General features: G+C 44.7%; 1 protein-coding gene across 4 annotated transcripts in view; it reads left to right on the forward strand.

The window, feature by feature from the left end:
- NRG2 (neuregulin 2) overlaps window positions 1-18,990 on the forward strand; it is a 175,527-nt gene that overhangs the window by 98,592 nt on the left and 57,945 nt on the right. For all 4 annotated transcript variants that reach the window (XM_067005494.1, XM_067005492.1, XM_067005493.1 and 1 more), the window contains exon 2: window positions 10,524-10,695. In XM_067005494.1, the coding sequence (XP_066861595.1) occupies window positions 10,524-10,695 (172 nt within the window). The remainder of the gene's footprint in view (window positions 1-10,523; window positions 10,696-18,990) is intronic.

The following is an 18,990-nucleotide window of genomic DNA, read 5'->3' on the forward strand; positions in this document are numbered from 1 at the left end:
TTTGTGTGAATGGTCCCGCTGACTTCAACAGAGAGGTCAATGTGTGGGAAGAGGGAAGAATTTGGCCTGACACAGGCCGTTGCTCCAGCAATGGCAGAGACCCAGTGCGTCGTGGGTACTGGGAGAGTTTTATAGTATAGGGTGGTAATTCCATCCACATTTGGTGGTATTTGGACATGCATGTATCTGTCTGCATTGGAAATGCTGTCTCAGGGATGATCTTTATTTTCTTTCTTTCTCCTGTTTTTGGATGAAAAACAGACCTGTGGTTACTGTTTGAGGTTCTTTTGGTACCAGTGCTTTAAAGCATTTCTTAAACTAATAGAAAAACTTTTAATCTTTCTAATATAGCATTACAGAGAACAAACAAGTTTTTAATGCAAGCCCCTGGGTCTCTTGTGGGGAGATCCCGATAAAAACACGGCTTTCTGTTTTGGAAATACCCTCTGGTGGATTTGTTAAAACCCTACTAGAGACAATGGTGAACTTTCAAAGTAAGCAGAGACGTGGAAAAAATATTTGTAATAAAGACAGCAAGTGGTTGGCTTTTGTCATGGAATGGTAGTGAATATGATTTTATAGGTTAAAAGTTAAAAATTTCCCCCACCCCAATGTTAGAAACTGCTAATTGAATTTAACTTGTCAGACATCAAAGTAATTGTTTTGTTTTTTGAATGCCTGTTATGTGCAGTCTTTCCACCTGGTCTTGTATGAAATGCTGGGATGTTCCCTGGCCCAGAACTTCCAGGGGAGGTTGAAATACCCAAAAAATATTGCAAGCTGGGCTGCCCCATCTGACCTTCTCTCTACCTCTGCCTGAACTCAATTAACGTCACCATAATTGGTTCCAAGTTTTGCGATCTACTATACTTGCACGTATTAGGCATGTTTGAAAATGCGTGTTAAAACTGACTGTAAGTCATCGTGGGTAGGGCAGTAGGCAGATTCTCTGCTGGGATTTTGCTGATTTGGGATAGATTTGAAGGGTTTCTCTTGCAGATGGTGCTGCATGTCTTATGGTCTACCTGACCTCAGACTTCACATCTTAGTAATTTAACACTTCTGGGACCTTCATTCTCTTTTAGTACAATATACTGAGAGGGAAGGAAAAAGATGTTCAGATGTGCTGTGCTATCTAAAGCTAAGAGTGCATCCTTGGTCCTTTACTTTTACACCTAAATTTGATGGGCATGAGGCTGAGTTAGGCAGAAAGAAAGAGCAGAAGGTAATGTGAACATGCAGTTACTTGGTAAACTTTGTGCCTCATTCAGAGGCTCAGCTACATTTATCTGTTTGTAGTGGCACTTCTTACTGGTTTAACTAAAGGAAAAGGTAGCTAGCATTTGGGGGTGTTCTCTATCCATGGTGACTCTTGCTTTTGCAAGTTTACTTGTAATGGTCCATGATGGTATATTTTCTATCCTCTTGTCATTGGTAGAGGCCAGGTGATGCAGGCAGTTTCTTTTAAAAGGGTTTCACTTCGCTTTGACTGAGGGTTGGTGTGGTTTTTTTTTGTCTTTCCAGTGTTTTAAAGAAACACTTCCATGGTTGATAGCACCGTAAAACACCAAATAGTTTTTTTTCATCCTTCTGATATTGATGACATTCCACTAATGGCCATTTTACAATAGCAAATCCACCCCTATAACCTGAAACAGCCTTCAGCTTTGCCATGACTGTAAGGGATCTATATATGGTTTCATTTTTTTTATTTTTTTCTTGGATCATTTTGTCTCCTGGGGTGAGGATTATACTTTCTTTTGGTGATTGAAAGATGATGGATGCCACCCAGGTCCTTACAATGGTGATAGGGCAAAGAGTTTGTGCTTATTATTCAATGGTTGAAACAAAGAATTAATGTATTTTAAAGTTTTGGATGCTTTGGATAATTTGTTTGTTGGATGGGTCTTGACTGGTGGTCTATTGAGTATGGGTGGGCCATTTTTCAAACTGATTTTGAAGATAGAGATAAAACTATATTTTATGAACTGCAGTTTCCAAGGTCATCTGGAAATTGAGCAGTTCATAAAATGTATCTTTGTTTAAAGATATATTTGATTATATAAAATATGATCCCAGAATCAATTGGGTACAAACAAGATGTTGCCTTTAGGGTTGAAAACACATTGTTAGAGGCATGAAGAGCAGAAATTGTCACTGCTGTCTCTGTGTGGCTATTGTTTTTGGTTTTAATAGGAACAGAATGAATGACATTTTTCCATCAGACCACTTATGCTCAACTATACCTCCAGGACAACTTCCTGGCCAAAAATATTCAAAACAAACAAACACAATAGCAATTCTACTCCAATTACGTTGTTTGCAAACCAGCTAGTGTTCATAGAGTACTAGGCTTGGCAAATCCAACCACTTCAGCCCAGGGATTTTAGTATTGGATATTTGTACGTGCATTCTTTGTAGCTGTTGTGCTATTCAGGTAAGCATTTGAGTGGCCATGTGCATCTGTACCTCCATCACTTCTGACCACTCCATGGTATAAGCATACCCTAACTGTCTGAACAATTTGGGTGAAAAGCCTGCGTATTGGGAATACACCCTTGCCCAGTGGCCAAATGCTCATTGATTTCAATGGAGTTGAGATTTCAGCTTAGGGCTTTGGGCCAAATCATATAGCAATTTAAAAACTTTCACTTGGAAGAAGAATAACTAAATACTAAGTGTGGGAAAGAGAAATGTGGAGGAAGAGGAATTTATCAGTTGCTTGCTTATGTAAGTGGAACCAGAATTTGTAAGAGGAAAGTGAAATTGCTGGCTTAGTGGCACATTTTCCTGTGGTTTGAGCTGCAAGAGGTATCCTATAGAGAATGAACCTAAGTCAGCAAACCCTCTTGCAACTTTCCAGTCAATTTTCTTTGGCTGATAAAAATGGTCATGGAAATACTGATTGTTGTAACTCAAAGTTTGAAAAATATGTAGTGCTACAGATTGGCATTGTAGTAAGTTTTCCCTGAGACAAAGAGCACTAGAGAAACCTAGTTAAGGGAAAAAACTTATATGGGAGGGATGCAATGGGACATGCAGGGAGCAATAATGTTCTGGCTCCAGCAAGGTTTCCAAGCTTCATTCCAACACCAGCTCTGCAGAGCTCAGTCATGTCAGCATGTTCTCATTTCCAGTTATTTGGGTCCTCTCTAGGACTCTTCCCAGGAACGCAAAGGTATGTCTCAGACTGCTGTTGGCATATATCTGTAGGAAGGGCACAGCAGCATAGTGCATGCTAGGAACAGAGTATGTCTCTTGGGTCCTTGGAGAGCTTTCAGTTATTAACCTCAGCTGAAGGCTCTATCTTTGCAGTTACTGCACAGATAGACCCATGGACAGTGAAGGCAAGGTGGCCAGCAAATTGGGCCACATCTATGTTTGCCACAGTGGAGTCCCAACTGTCACAGATCATGTAAAAGAGAAACATGCCATTTTGGTTTCCGTGGTGCATACCGCTGCCCAGGACTGCAGAAGTGTAAGTGAGCTGCTGCAGTAGGCAAAGACACTCACATTAACAGCTGTGAGAAGCTCTGACCATTCTTTTTGCATAAACTGGAAACATAACTTGTGTAAAGCAAAAGACATGTAATGGACTCTATTATATTTTATATTCCCAATTTGGAGCCTGTAACTACCCACTGGTAGGTTGCAGCAGAGAGTGGGATGAGGCAATGTGTCAGTTACACATGGAGGTTCTCTTGTACAGGCTCTAGACTCTTAGGTGACTTGTGGAGGTTGTATCTGCCAGGGTTTTTTGCTACCTCCCATATTTTTGATAGGGTTTTGCATTGGGGGATGGGGGGGTGTAGCTAGGTGATCTTTAAGGTCCCTTCCAACCCAAACCATTCTATGATTCTATGATTTAGTTAAATAACGGCCCTGTTACTTTCAGTGGCACTGGAGGGTCATAGACTCAGAGCAGTTCTTCTGACTTTGCCGCCACAAAACAACAAGGAATAAAACTCTATTCAGATTCCCAGCTACAGAAGCCACAGCCTGTTTAGATGCACAGCCGTAGCTGCATTAAGCAAGGGTTTTTGTTTGTTTTTTGTTTGTTTGTTTCTGTCTTTCCCAAGTGGACTTCATGTTCTGGCTGGAGGGAGCTTTCTTCAGAATGAGTCCCTGTTTGACAAGTACTGTTTGCAGCGAGTATTGGAACAGTCAAAGAGTCAAGGTGGGAAGGAAATGCTGCTACTGAAATTCTTTTTTTTTTCTTTTTTTTTTTTTCTCCTTGTCAGGTTTAGGCCAAAGCAGAAACAGGCTGAAGGAGCATCACCTCTGATAAACATAGTAGAGACAGCAACATGACAGAAGCAGTAGGGCTGCCTTAGTAAGAAAGTAAGATATATTCGCCCAATGTATTAGCCCAGTGCAGATTGTGCACCAAACACAATTCTAGTCTTCAGACCTGTGTGGTGAAACATTGTGCCAGGGGCACACCTTGTAATAGAGATAATAGAAACAGAAAACTTTCTTTTGGTAAGAAATGCCATCTTTGCAAAAGTTTCTGTATTTGAATTTGGAGCAAGTCTAGGCTGCAAAACATTTCCATGGGAGGATGAATACTAAAATTTTCCATCTGGGAGAGCATTGGAACTCTCCCATATAAGGTGCCCTACATTAAAGGGAAGGCCTTTGGGAAAAGTGGGACTTAGAACCACAAAGTAGTGGGGGATCTCCAAAAGGACCTCAGAGAACAACCTCTGAGACAGAGCCTGGACTTGTGTCATGCCTGCAGATCTTGTAACTCAATGGCAAGGAACATGGAAACCTATAGGACTGTGCCTACATAGGCTCTCTTGGTGTCAAGATTTCCCTATTAAGAACTGTGAGTATTGAGACCCCTGGAGAAATTAATGGACCTGCAGCTTCTACACCCCAGCACAGTAGACCAGAAGCTAGATGCCCTGGCACTTGCGTCAAAGGGCTATCCTGGGGCCAACATCTTGTGCGAAACGTCCCATTTCCAACATAAACCTTAGGAGACTGCAGTTCCTAGGGACAAAACTGTTGGCTTGGGAAGGGTCTCAGTTCTGCATGTCACTGTGCAGCTCACCTGTGCAGCTTTCCTCTGCTTCTGGCAGAGGAGGGGTGTCCTCACCTGAGGATTACAGTCAGGGGCGGTGTTGGCAGGAGTGTGCTTTCAGCACACTCTGAAGTTAGAGCCATCGCTCTAATGTAGGCATGTCAAGGCATCACCAGTGAGTTTGTAGGTCCTAACTCTCTTTGCATCTCCCCTTATTCCTGTGAGAAAGCACTTTTAGTCTCTCATTGTTGTGGCCATGGGAATTCAAGCTAATTTACCTTCTTCCTCAGCTGCTGAGAGAGACGCAGAAGGAGCCTGTCCTCCCCAGTTCAGCTACCAAAACATTTTACCACCTCCTGTGTGCCTGGCAGTGCAGGGGAGCCTCCAGTAGTTGCCACTACATGGAAGAGGACAGGAAGATAAGTCATGTCTACTCATGATGTCTATTGCCTGGAGACCCCAGATGTATTTATAGGTTGTCTGTTTTTTAGGATCTCTCATAGTGAACAAGACACAACTCTTGAAGTAGTGGTTGTGGCTAGCATTGTTGGCTCTTAAAGAGTTCACTGAGCACCTTTCCCGGGGTACTTACATCTGCTTTATGCTGCTGAAGGGTTGTTTATATAGACATTTTGTGGGTGGGCTGTGGTTTTGTTGCTGTTTCATTGTTGGACTCTGTTTGGGCACTCTGCCCATTTATGGTTAGTTATATTTTGACTTCTGGCTCTAAGGTGCTTTTAGGCATCCTCAGAAGTAAAAGAGGTGCTGTTATCATCAAAGTATTTCAATGTAATATCAAATTTAATCAGAAGTGAATTAATTAAAGCAGGGCATACATATAAGCCCTTGTAAGGTGGATGTTCAAGCAGCTCATATGGTGCAATTTTGGGATCACTTTTTAGACATTTGTAACCTTCTCTCCATAAGATGGTGGTAACTTAGCAATAGGCTCCAGGACTGCTGTCAGCAGGCAAACCTCTCCTGCAAAGGCCTCTTTGTGGAACATGACTCTTGAAACTGACTAAGGAATTGTGTGCATTTGTTGATCTGGGTCCTGGCACCTTTTAGGGTTACTTTAGTGCTTACAGCCTACACAAGTAGCATAGGCTGAGATCTAATGGTTACTTGGGTTTAATCTGACTTTGGAGTGAGAAAAACCCAAAGAAAATATATATTTATTGTTCGTCCCAGCTCTATCATGGTTAAACCTTCCTTTCTGCAGCACGCTATATTGTTGACGTGGTCATGTGTTAGTAAAATTTCCTGGGGTGCAGCTGCTTCTTCTGTCCAACACCTTGGGCTTTGTGAGGCTGGTGGGTCTTCACCTCCACAGAGAGAAGACCTGAATTTGGATAGAGGAGTGCTTGACTGGATTACAAGGTGACCGGAGGTATGGGTCCTAAATGTTTACCCGAAGCTACCTATAGCTACAGTTGAACAAGTACAGACACAAACCCTCTCCTCATTTTCATGAACCCAGTAGTGGTGGTGACTGTGTGATATGTGTTGCTCACCTAGGTGTGGAGGAGACCATGAACTAGCAAAACATAACATTCAATAAGATTCAATAAGATTCAATTCAATAAGATTCAGATGATGAGGTGCTGAAAAGGCAACTTCGGGTCTTCAGTGCCACACGGATGAAGTGATTTGGGTGGGCCTGGTTTAGTGTTTTGAGTCTGCCAAAATTTGTAGTGCCTGCATCAGAGCAGCATTAACCTGTGAAGAGGAGGCTGGGAAGCAGGCAGCTGGTGGAAAAGTAGGGAAATTGGACTTGGACCTCCCTTGGTATACTGCTGAGACTGTTTGCCAGGTATAGCATGTTGTCTTGGCTTGTTTTTTCCGACGTATTTGAAAAGGTAAAATGAACCAACATGTGCACAACGCTAAGAAAACGGGACACTTAAAATCCTCACATTTGTTTGAACCTAGCTTACAACTTTCTGAGCTTCAACTTTGTGATTTGGATGGGGCAGAGATAGGAAATGGGTAGATGGTAAAGCTGGAAATGAACCAAGATTTAAAACATTCTTTGACATATTCCAGTATTAGCTAAGTGTTCTGCTTTAGTCTCTCAGGCTACTTTAGTTTACCGGTAGAGAAGTTTGAAAGGTGATTCATTCATAGTTTACAAGTACCTAAAAAGGGAAGAGGTTTCTGGTTGTTAAATGGGATTCAAATTTACCAGAGAAAGGCAGAAAGATCTGTTGGCTGCAAGCCAAAGTTAAAGAAATTCAGTTTAGGAAGAAGGGCTGCAGTTTAAACAATAAGAACAAAAAGCAGTGAAAAGTCTTTGGCTGGCATGCAGCAGGCTCGTCATCAGTTAACGGCCTTACATGAGGATTTCTGTGTTTTTCTACAAGATCCAGGACTTATGAAGAGAGCATTTCCAGATCAGAGCAGCCCTTATAGGAGACAAGGTCTGGGCTTCCACACTGGCTGCGCTGCTTCCCATTCAGACAGAGCAGCCTGTGCATGGTTCTGGGTGCTGCATCTGCATGCTCTCTGCCTGCTCTTCCCAAGCACAAGCCACACTGTTGCACTAAGGCACACAGATGTGCTGGGCATCGGTGAACTCAGCTCTGTGTCTGTGTGCATAGTACTGTTCCCAGACACAGTCCAAACTATTTTCCCTTTAACTGACCTGTCTGATTTAACAGGCAAATTACAGTCTGCAAATTGTGACTTGTGAGCTGAATGCAGTCCCTTTCTCTCCTGTAGTAAGACAGCCAAAAACATGCAGTCTGGGCCAGAAACATGTTCTCCCTTTTTCTGGGCCAGACTCTGCTAGAGGAGTGTGAGGCAGGCAGAGCCCCTGTCTTGTGTGACGTGGGCTCCATCTCTTTACCTGCCTGCTGGGGAATGTCAAGCATGTTATCATTGGTGGCCAGGAGCACAAGGGGCAAGAGACTCCTATGTCGGTTTGGCTGAGATGTATTTCACATTGGAGAGAAGGAACTGGGGAATAGAGATCTTGGAAGATTTCATGCTCATCCTTGGCCCTGTTGGTCAATGATCTCTGGGTTTCTGGGCTTTGCACTGCTGCTGTCAGCATTTTCTGTAGAGAGGGTTGGGATCAGCATATCTTTCTCCCAGGCCATGCTGCCTGCTTCATAATGCTGCAGACATCCAGCCTGGAACTAATATGAAGCACGTGCACCACTGCCAAGGTCAGGACCTTTGCCAGTATTTAAGGCATATGTATAATGTTGGCATGGTACACAGTGACCTCAGCATACAATAGCAGCCAACTGACACACACATTCAGACAGAATAAATATTTGACAATCTATTTCTCTATTCCCCAAAATGACCACTATGAAAACATGGTCCTGTTTACCTTTCTGACTCGCTGTGCAGAGTGTTCTGAGAAGAGACAAGCTCTCTTCCCCATCCATTGCTTTCCTGCTCTTTTGGATGACCCATTTCCAGGCAAGGACCAGGGATATTGGCTTTGCAAAACCCAGGGCACCGTGGAGTTTCACAGAACTTCTGAAATTTGGGGAAAGTTGAGATCATTTTTATTCAGAAGTCTCTTTCTCTGTACCAAAGCACAGTGACCTGGGAGGCAGTGCAAGACTTGTGTTCAGCCTAAAGGAAATGCCCAAACTGTCCAAACTGTTTTTATTACTGTTTCTTCTGCATTAACACATGCAGCCCTCCCCATCCTGTTGCCTGTGGCATGGATTTCTAGGGAGCCTGCAGCAGGCTTGGGTGTGCAGAAATAACAGGAGGGGAAAGTATTCAGTGCAGTTTATTCCTTTTCCCTTGGTGTGCTAAACATGCTTCTTTTGCACTCCTGATTCTAAAGACTGCTTATGTGCCTTCGAGCCAGAGTAGCTGAGCTGTGCTATTCAGAGCCAGCTGAAAGTCTGGTGTGCCTGGGATCAGACCTGCTGCTATGCCCACTCATAACAGACACCTCTCCTCTCACAGTTTCAGACGTCTCTTGTGTTTCACTCATGGTTAGCTTGGCCCAGACAATTCCTGTTAGTCTGATCTGTTCTGTTTCTGTAAAAGCTTGTATCTTTTTGATTAAGGACAATTTAGTTTCCAATGGCCTCACATATAAAACAAAGGAATAAAAGAACCCTCAGAGCTTCCTGCCAAGTGAACATATGCCTGATGATTGCGGTGCTTTTTATTTCATTCATATAAGATCACCTTCAGTGAAAACAGTCTTTAAATAAAACCAATCTATGATAATTTAGCTTGGCAAGGAGAGTGAAAGTAGAATACATACAAATCACAAAATAGTGATTTGTCTAATGAAACCCATCCAATCCCTCCTCCTTTTATTTCTGCCCCTTATCACAAGATCAGAATGCACTAGGCAGTTAAAAGAAAGCTCCTGGATATAAGTCAGAGGAAATACTTTATCTCTTAACATCTTAGACAAGTGGAAACCATTGTTACCAATATTCTTAAGGCAAAACTAGGAACTTGTTACTTTCTTTTTTAAGGTTAGATCTGAAAATGAAAAGGGGAGCTGGAGGAGTGCAGAGGTGAAAGAAAAATTGCAAGCCTGCTAACCCTTGCATGTCAGGTGTAATATAAAGCCTGGCAGAGATTGATAAGAAGCGTCTGTCTCTCTTCTGCCTGGTGTTCCAGGTGCATGGCAAAATCCCCTTTCTGAGACACTCAGAAAAGCTCACATGCAGAGCCCAGCTTCAAGTTGGCCAGCGTGACATTACAGGTCCTAAGATACTTTTAAACAGCTTTATTCTTTCACCATTCTAACTGTGACCTGAAGAATTGCTGTCACTCCTTCCTCGTCCTTTACACATGTAGGCTTTCATTTTAGCCCCTCTCAGTGGCTGTTGCTTTGCTGGTGATGCTGTCATGCTAAAGATTGTCCATTTTAGCAGCTGTCCCTCCCTGAGGGTGGTTCAGATGTTGGAGCACACAGACAGGAGTGGGAACATCTGTTGTGCACAAGCAGGTGGAAAGAGGCATGGGTCCCTGTGGCCTACCTCTGTTCTTTCTGCAATGAAATGCTCCAGGTGGGGTTGGTGGAGCTGTAGGATTGGCAGCATGTCTGATGCAGTGGCAGAGATCATGGAGGTGTTGGTAATCATTAACAGCAAGGGCAGGATGCAGAGGAAAACAGTCTCCAAAGAGTCTGAGCTTCTGCATCCTGCCTCTGGCCTGGCAGGACAGCAGAGCAAGCCCCTGCTCTAGAAGGAGATGCATGGAACCACTCTGAGTAAGTGCAGCCATAGAGCCATCAGGTCTGGCCATGTGGTGCTGAGAAAAGAGGGAGCCAACCCGGGGGTGCCTCCGTCACCAGTCAGTTGTTTCTGACTCAGTGCTGCCTCCCTGCCGGGTGCTAGTGAAATCTGGGGTGTAGAGCTGGCATGCATGCCCCCACCCCTCATTATGCAGCAGTGGGGATAGCACACACGTTTCAGACGGGGACTTGGTGGGTTCTCATCATGTGTGTGCAACGTCTGAAAGAGGCAGGTTTCACATTGTCTGGTTTCTCTTTTTGTAGCTGTCCCTCCCAAACTGAAGAAACTGAAAAGTCCAAACGTTCATGTTGGTGAAAAGATCTCACTGAAATGTGAGGCGACTGCTGGCAACCCTCAGCCATCCTACAAATGGTTTAAAGATGGCAAAGAGCTGAAGAAGAGCAAAGACATCCGGATCAAATATGGGAATGGGAAGTAAGTATGCTACGGGGCTGCTCTGCCTCTGCTAACAAACACTGAGAGTCTGGGTCTTGGTGAGCACCCTTGCAAAATTCCTAACTTGCTACAAGTGGTGCCGACCTCTCCAGAGATGCTTCCTCAGAGTCACAGGACCATGTACAGGCTGTTTGCTATGCCTGGGAGTGTGAGAAAGGTTCAGTTGCCATCTTTCAAGCACTGCTAGTCCCATTTTCCTCCACAATGAGCAGAGAGAGAGGAATGAGGCACACACAGAAGAGATACATAGTTTTCAGATGGGGGTCTCCTTGGGGAACTTTGTCATTAGATGTCTGAGATGGGCATCCAGTGACCTGAGATTACTCCTTCCCTGCTGACTGTAGGCTGGTTGTGGGCAGCTCAGGTCACCTGGGGTGGAACCTGCTTTGCGAATGCAGAAGCTACTCAGAACTCAGCTTTTGCCCCGCAAGCCTACACAGGGCCTGCAAACGGGGGAGGAATCGCTCTCTTCTCTCCTCAGTTTAGGTGGACTCAAAAGCATCTCAGTCACAAAGATGCAAGGACACCCTGTGATACTCAGCCTGACTAGAGCCTGCAGCCACCTGCCAAGGTGTTGCCTGTTGCACATAAGAGCTTGCATCACTGCATCCAGGGCAAGTCCCATCTGCCCCAAACTCCCCACACAGCAAAGCTTTTGGGCAGTGCTCTTGGTGTGTGTCATCCAATGGCCATGGGCCATGGCACCTCATTCAGGCAATGCCAAAACACTGGGTGAAACAGGCCCCAGTGAGTGAGCTAAGTTCAGATCTGTTGGTTGTAACAGTATTTAAGAACGCATAGCTTAGCTGTAGCCTTCCTGATGGAGGACGCAGGAGTGCTCTTCCATCTATACATGCCTTGGGTAGTGCCTTCTACAGAGGTATCTTCAAGGCTTTTTGGAACTGTTCCATCCCATTCCTGCAAGAGTAGATAAGCACCTCTCCTGCTGCCCTTCCTGCCGTGAACAGACCAGAGCGGTGCATGGCACAGCTGGGAACACAAGCCCAATGCCTGGGGGCAGAGGGAGCAGAGTCAGGTGGCCAGACATGGCAGGGCTGTGCAATTCGATGGACTGCCAGGATAGAAACTGGCTGAGAAAGCTGGTTGTATCAGTAAACTGGTGCTTATTCATGGAAGCCCCAAAGCAAGGCCCCATTGCAGGCCATAACTGGAAGTGGCCACTCACCTTAGATGTCAAGCAAATGAAAGTATTCAACGTGCATCATTTTTCTTGAGGGTTTCTCCTTGGATAATGCTGCAAAATCAAACAGGTAGCCAAGCAAGGTGAAACAGCTGCAGAGGTCTGATCAGGGACAGGAACCAGTGCAGAGGGGCTCTCAGTGGAAATTCATTTAAATTGATCCATGTTGATATCTTTTCAGGGCCAAATATTTATATATGATATATCCTAAAATTATCCCGTAAATGTGACTATGCTTACATTCATATATCCTGACTTAGCCAGCGACAAAGTCAGCTTGCAACTGTCTAATCCCTTGGAAATCTTAAAACTAATTCTTTGCCAGCATATGTTATGTCTTAGTATATGAAAAATAGTTCATCTCTTTTCATATGGAATTGATAGAGTATCCATTTTAAAAATTAGAAGCCACTAAAAATCAGTTAGAAACTCTTCTTTAAGTGCTCAAATGGGTCATTGTCAGTTGCTCTAATTTAATTTCAATCCTGTTGGTTAATTTTAAAGTCACACTCAAAATGGTTGGCCTCTGTCAGAATAACTGCAGGATTCATGGACGTTTTGACACAAGGCAGAAGGGTGGTCAGTGGAAAGCTTAGGCCAGAAACATCAGCAGAACCAAGATGACTGGTGGATGTGGTCTGCTCAGGAAAGAGCTGTCTCTGCTCAGCTGCCGTCACTGTTTCAATGGCTCTTATCAGCCTCATGGCCCGAGTCTTGCTGTTCCCTGTTTGTTGATGGATGTCTGGAGGTGGAATGACCAGAAGGAAAGTCTGTACCTCACAGTTCCACCTCTGTGGATGCCATGTCCCTGTGGGTGGGCAGCTTATGGGTCCTGAGTTCATTTATGCTGACTTCTCAGGCTGCCCCAGCCCAGACACCCAGCAGACCTCACTGCAGAGGGATCTGACAGTGGGAGGGATCTGCAGTTCCTTTGCAGCATTTCCCAGCTGTTCTCCCGGAGATCACTGTCCTTTCATGCCTCCCATGCACTTGTGTCCAGTGTAAAGCTGTGACAGGATGGCATCTCACCCACTGTGGCACAGGGGCACACAATCAGGGGTATGAACATATGGAAGAAGGTTGATACTCTTTCTTCAAAACACTGCTGTCAAGTCAAAACTTCACATTTACTAGTTTCCATGGCAACATGTTGGCTCACAGCCTACCAGTGACAAGCCAAAAACAAGTGCGTGTTAGAAGTGCTTCCTGCTGGCAAAATAAGCTAAAGGATAGACATTTTAAAGAAAGCTGAGCACCTGCCTCCTCCAATATCTGAGGCTCCCTCAGCAGCAAAGCTATGAGTCCCAAAGTGTCTGTGCTCATCTGCCACCCAGTATTGTTTACATCCTGGACTGGTAGACCAGACAACACAGAGCCTGGAATCTAGTAGTATTGAGCTGAGATGGCTCAGAGAAGATAACTCCTTGCCCCTTATTGAGCAGACAACAGTGCAAGAACACTTCTCCAAGTAGTTCTGGGAGGATAACCAGTGTGTACCCAGTCTGACACGTTCAGCTTTCAGGCTGTTCTTTCCATGGCATTTGCTAGGTCTCAGTACTTGAAAATTGAGGGCAAAGTGATTACTGGCATTGGACCTGCTTCCTTCTGGACTCAGCTGCAGGCAAAAAAGTACGTTAAAAATTGCTCTGTGCTGATGCAGGTTGAACAAGGGAGTCCTTATGACTCTGTGTGTCATCATTAAGTAGCTAATGGGGATGAGTAGCAGAGGGAACCAAAACTGGGCATGGGAGATGAATGCATGTCATTAATTCCAGCCTGTTAGCAGAAGTATCCTAAACTGTAAAGCTGAGAAAGGAAGGCTTACTAGATGATGATTAATTCAAGAAGAATGGGATTTACAAGTGGCTCCAATTAGAGATAACATTGGTCTCAAGATAATCGTTCGCTTTTTCTTACAGTTAAGAGTAGAGTGTGGTTTGAAAGGACTAAAACTGAAATTGAACACCAGGGAGGGACTTCCACAGGGAAAGCACAAAAGGCAAAAATCTTCAGACCATGCAGCTCCTGCCTGGGTGCACATCATCATTTATTTAAGAGTTTGATCCAAAGATCTAACAGAGCTGTTTGCTGCAGCTAGGCAAAATGATCCCTGCCAGGTGATGGAGGTGTTGTTCATACTGTGTCCCTTGGTCACATGAGTCCTCTGCAGAGCTGGGCACGGCTTTGGGTCTGACTCTATCTGTAGCTCTGTGGTCCTTAGACAACATGCAGAGGTTTAGGATGGGAAACAAGAAGAACATAACTACCCTACATCACTACTCTTAGCCGCTTTGTCCTTGACTTTCCTCCCTGCAGAAAGGATATTGCCCTGTGTGTTTAAACAGCCTTAAGATCCTTAGCTAGAAAGATAAACTGAAGCCCTCTTTTGCTCAGATATGATCAAGCTTTTCTCTGATCCCACTGGCCTTCTTAGAGTTAGAGAATAAGAGGAATATATGTTATCAGGAGGAGAGGAACAGGTAACCATGTCAGCTCTTCAGCTTTTCCAATCATCTTTCCTCTTGTTTTTTAAACTTACCAGCAAAATTTCTGGTGCCATCAGGCAAAGGAGTATTTTATTTTATTTTTTTCCAATGGATATTTGCTGGAGGGAGGAGAACAATTCTGATTCCTTCTTTTTGAACTGTGTGTTCCATCTGTAATTAGCAACAGGCTGGGGCAAGCCTGGCTTGCATGGAGAGGAAACTTCTCTTTAAGGTGGAAGAAAAAAACACAGTTGATGGAATCTAGAGAATTTACCCAGAAAGAATTGCATACTACAGTGAAAGTAAAGCATAGTGACTGGTCCTCCCCTTCTAATCTGCCAAAGAGATACCGTTTACTGCTGAGTGCACCTGATATGGTTCAAGGCCACTGGGTCCCAAGAAGTTAAGGTTGAGGTTTGACTTTCTAACTGTCCTGGCAAATGATCAAATGACAACTGTGGAAAAAGCGAAGGTAGTTTCTGTTTGCTGAGGTGCAGGGAATCTACCCCACTTCAGGCTCACTCAGGGCTCTGAGACATGCAGATTGTCCACTGAAGGTGGGTGGGGTGTCCAAGAGCCTGGTAGTCTGCTCTCTGTGGCTGTCCTTACAGCCTCTTCTCTTTGTGTGCTCTCTTACCAAGGGAGATTGCTGGGCTGATGAAGTAGGCGTATCGTTAGATTGGAGAAGGTTGGCAGTTCAGTTTGGGACAGGCTGACCATATGACATCCCTTGGGAGTAGTGTCCTACTTTCAGTATCACCAGGAATCCCTATTGTTAGCCTGTAAGTGGAGCCAAGGGATACCCTCCTCTCCTGTTTCTGTACAGTAGTCCCTCAGGCAAAGCTAGCTGGGGCAGATTCATTGCTGGGGTCTTCCTTGTATAGTTCCCTGCAGTAGATTATTCCCCACCCACAATGAATGGGGCTGTGGTCTTCCCTGTACAGCTCACTGCTCTGGAATGAAGGCAAAAAATAATAGTAATGCCAAAGCAGCAGGGGAAAGAGAGTGCCAATAAAGATAAATGATTTCCTAATTAAGCCTGGAGACAAGGAGGGGCAAAGAGAACTGTTGAAGCCTTGTGGGAGCCAGAGTGAGCCCAAGCAGGCTATACCACCACTCTGGCAGGGGTCTTCAGGCTGACATTTTTAAACAAAGGAAAAAGCTCACTTGACAATGGATCTTGCAAGAGCAATTCCAGATGCCTTGAAGCTAAGACTCTTCTCAAGCACCGGTGTTGTTACAGTCACCAGGGAAGCTTCTGTCTTGCTAACTCTCACGATGTCATTATAAGTCTCCGATATTTGGGATTTGGTTTAGCTGCTGAAGGCAGTTTATTGGAGGGGGGTTTGAAAAAGAGCATCTCCTTTGTTTGACTGTTTGTTGTTTTAAAGGAGATGATGATGGACATCATTTTGGCCAATGCACCTGGGACTGAACCAGGGAACTTGAGAACTGAAAGGAGAAGTGGTTGGGTCTTGAGCGAGAACAATCCACAAAGCCTGCAAGCTGGGGCTCCTTAGAGATTCGGGGAATGGTTATTTGATCAACAACAATTGACTTATAATGGCTACCAAGTTATAGCCAGATGCTAGCCTGCTTCAACTGATGGTGTGTGCAAACTTAGCTATGGAAGAAGGTTTATATGCCTGAGGTTTTGTCTATTTTTTCTAATTTTATTGTCTGGTTTATATATATATATATATATATCCTTTCCTTATAGATCTTACCCACTGCAGCTGCAAAATGTCACAACTTATGCTGAAGCACCCTCTTTGAGACATGAATTGAAATCCCATTCATCCAGTTTAATGCTTTACCTGGCACCTGGGGGAGGAGGACTGGGGTGCCGGCTGAAGCTGTAGGAAGTTCGTCTGGGATAGCACGTTTTATACCCACAGTCATGAGTTTGCCCGGTCCCCATTATACTTCATGGATCAGGCACTGGCAAGTATCCGTGACACACATCATCTGCAGAAAAGAGACTTAGGAAGAAATGAATGACATCCCCAAAACTCCAGACTCAGAAAGGAGCCTCAAGACTGTAACTGAATCTCTTGCACAACACCATGTAATATCATGGTGATGCATTTTGCAGAGGTTTTGGAGGGGTGACACCATCCACCTGAAAGTGTCATCCCATGCTGCTTTTCCATGACCTTATGTCTCTGTTCCTGATAGTCATGCTTTTCCCTGATCTGAATATTTGCAGCCTGGCTTTGCATGTCTGCATTCCTGTGCTCTGCACGTCTCCCACAAAGACTGCGGCTTTTAGTATGGCATTTCCCTCTCTACCTCCCCTGATTCTTCAAAACTATTTGGGTTTGCTCTACAAACTCTCTCTGGCCTTCCTTTTCTGTATGGCAGTCCCTGAAGTTTTGGTCCTACTTCTGAGTTGCTCATCCTATCAGTCTCCATCTAATATGTGATACACTTCTAAACAAGGAGCAATATGCCTTCTTCCCAGCAGCACCAACCTTCTCCTCCCAGCTTACAGAATTAGCTGTGGTTTCATTGCTGAGATAGTGAGGCCTCTGCATATTGTCCTAACTGCATACCTGCCTGGGGGTTTCTTGTCTCTCTGTGTAGGTTATTTGCTCTTTGGAACAGGGAGATATCTGGTCTGCATTTGGTAGTGTGAAGTCCCTGGTTCTTGTGCATGTGAGATAAACAGGAAAAGAACCTGCTCTGATCTGGCCTCATTATATTGCTCCAGGATCTACATTCTCCCAAATTAATTCAAATCTTGGCATTGGGGTTTGAGGGAAATTCTAAATATTCTTGGGATATATCAATTGCCTTGAATTCCAGGACAAGAAATACAAGGGAACCCACTCTGACATCAGGTCCATGCCTCAGCTGTAGCCCAAAACTCAGCTTTTATGTGTGTGTTGATTTCACGCCCTGGTAGCTGCCACAGACTTGCCAGCACAAGAGCAGCAACACATCAACAGAGCAGCTACAAAGTCCACTCTGGGAATGGGAGTGTGGTTGGATTACGCTGCCTCTGCTGCCGTACACCTTTTCTTGTTGCCTGGACATCAATGGTAATTCAGAGATGCAGCCCGGGGCTGAATTTGATGATGGTTGCACAAGTGACCCTGCTCTTTGGAGCGTACTTATTGATCTTTTCCCCTTTTGTTGACAATGCATGACCCAGCGGGGACTCCAGCTCTTGCTCTCAGACCAGTGTCAGTGTCAGCTCTGCAGACTGAGGACTGGTCGAGTCTTTCTTTTAAAATCAGCCTGTCCCAAGCCTGAGAACAGAGAGAGAACAGCACTGCTGAGCAGAGAAGGGGCAAATCTGCTTTTCAGGTTAGAACAGCACTTTAATGTGGGGGGACAGGGGTAGGAGAGAACAGGTAAAGGGGGTCTGGGGGTGGTTGGTTATCCTGGGCACCCACAAGGACATTAACTGTCTCCCATGCCTGCTATTCCCACAGTCCCAGCAGGTCAAACACTGAGTGGGGCAGGTGATGGTGTGAGGGGAGGAGGAAGGAGGACTTTGCCCATGGCAGAAGGGATGGTAGCTGAGTTGAAAAGTCTGAAGCTTCCTTTTATTACCCCTCTTATTTGATTGAGGGTTGTTTTCTTCCCTGCTTTCCCATTTGCTGTTCTTAAAGCTGATCCTGAGCTAGCCAGGTCATGCCCTAGAGTTAATAGCAGCCAACACGGTAGCTGTTTATTGTTCTCAAGCACTGCATGGCACAGCTGGCTTGCCCAGCTCTGTTGTGCTGCTCTGTAACTGAAGGTAGGGAAGAGATTGGGGTGGTTTCCATCTGGCTGTGCAGGGAAGAGGATGCTCCTGGCTGCCATTTCTGCCCTAACAGAGGTGCTTTGCCAAGGCCATCCCCATTCTGCTTCACATTCCAATGATCTTCTACCTGACTTTATCTCACTGCTTCTTGGGGAAGATGAATGTGTTCTCTAAAGTGGGGACACTGAGAGCCCCTGCTCCAGCCAGCAGATATTTGGTGGTCGCTGGATAATGCTTCTCAACTGTAAGAGGAAGAATTGGATATTCTGAATCTTCTTGCCAGTCATAAACCTACTCTCTCAGGGCAAATTCACCATCGTGCTGAATGCCAGGGCAAGGCACCAATTAAATCTTTGATGGGTAAGCAGTACACATGCCACAGTACTGGCCTTTCTGCTCTCTGCAGTATTGCGGTGCTTCCAGCCACCAGCTGTCTGTTCAGAGAGGAAATGAGTTAATAGATAACCACAGCAGTCTATTCAGTGTGTCCTTTATGATGGTCAAATCTGGGAATTTTTTATTGCTAGGATCTCATGTATGTTTACTATGGAGAGTGTTCATTGACAATTTAGAGTCCAAATAAGGCGTAGTCTTCCAATTCCCCTCAAAACTAATTCCTTGCCTTTTTTATTACTTATGTGTTAGCTACCCTATTTTTAGAAGACTAATAAAATACTATAATAGTTGTAATCCTAGAGCTATTTTTGTCCTGCATGATGCAGAAGAAGTTGAACTCACATAGGGATCACTGAATCTTCAGTGAAACGTAGGTGTCTCTAAGGTAGCTTGTGGCTGCTGCAGTAGGCATTGAGGTGAATAGCTTTGTGAGGAGT

The sequence above is a fragment of the Anser cygnoides genome, chromosome 14 (assembly GCF_040182565.1).
Source record: "Anser cygnoides isolate HZ-2024a breed goose chromosome 14, Taihu_goose_T2T_genome, whole genome shotgun sequence".
In the NCBI taxonomy this organism is placed as follows: Eukaryota; Metazoa; Chordata; class Aves; order Anseriformes; family Anatidae; genus Anser; species Anser cygnoides.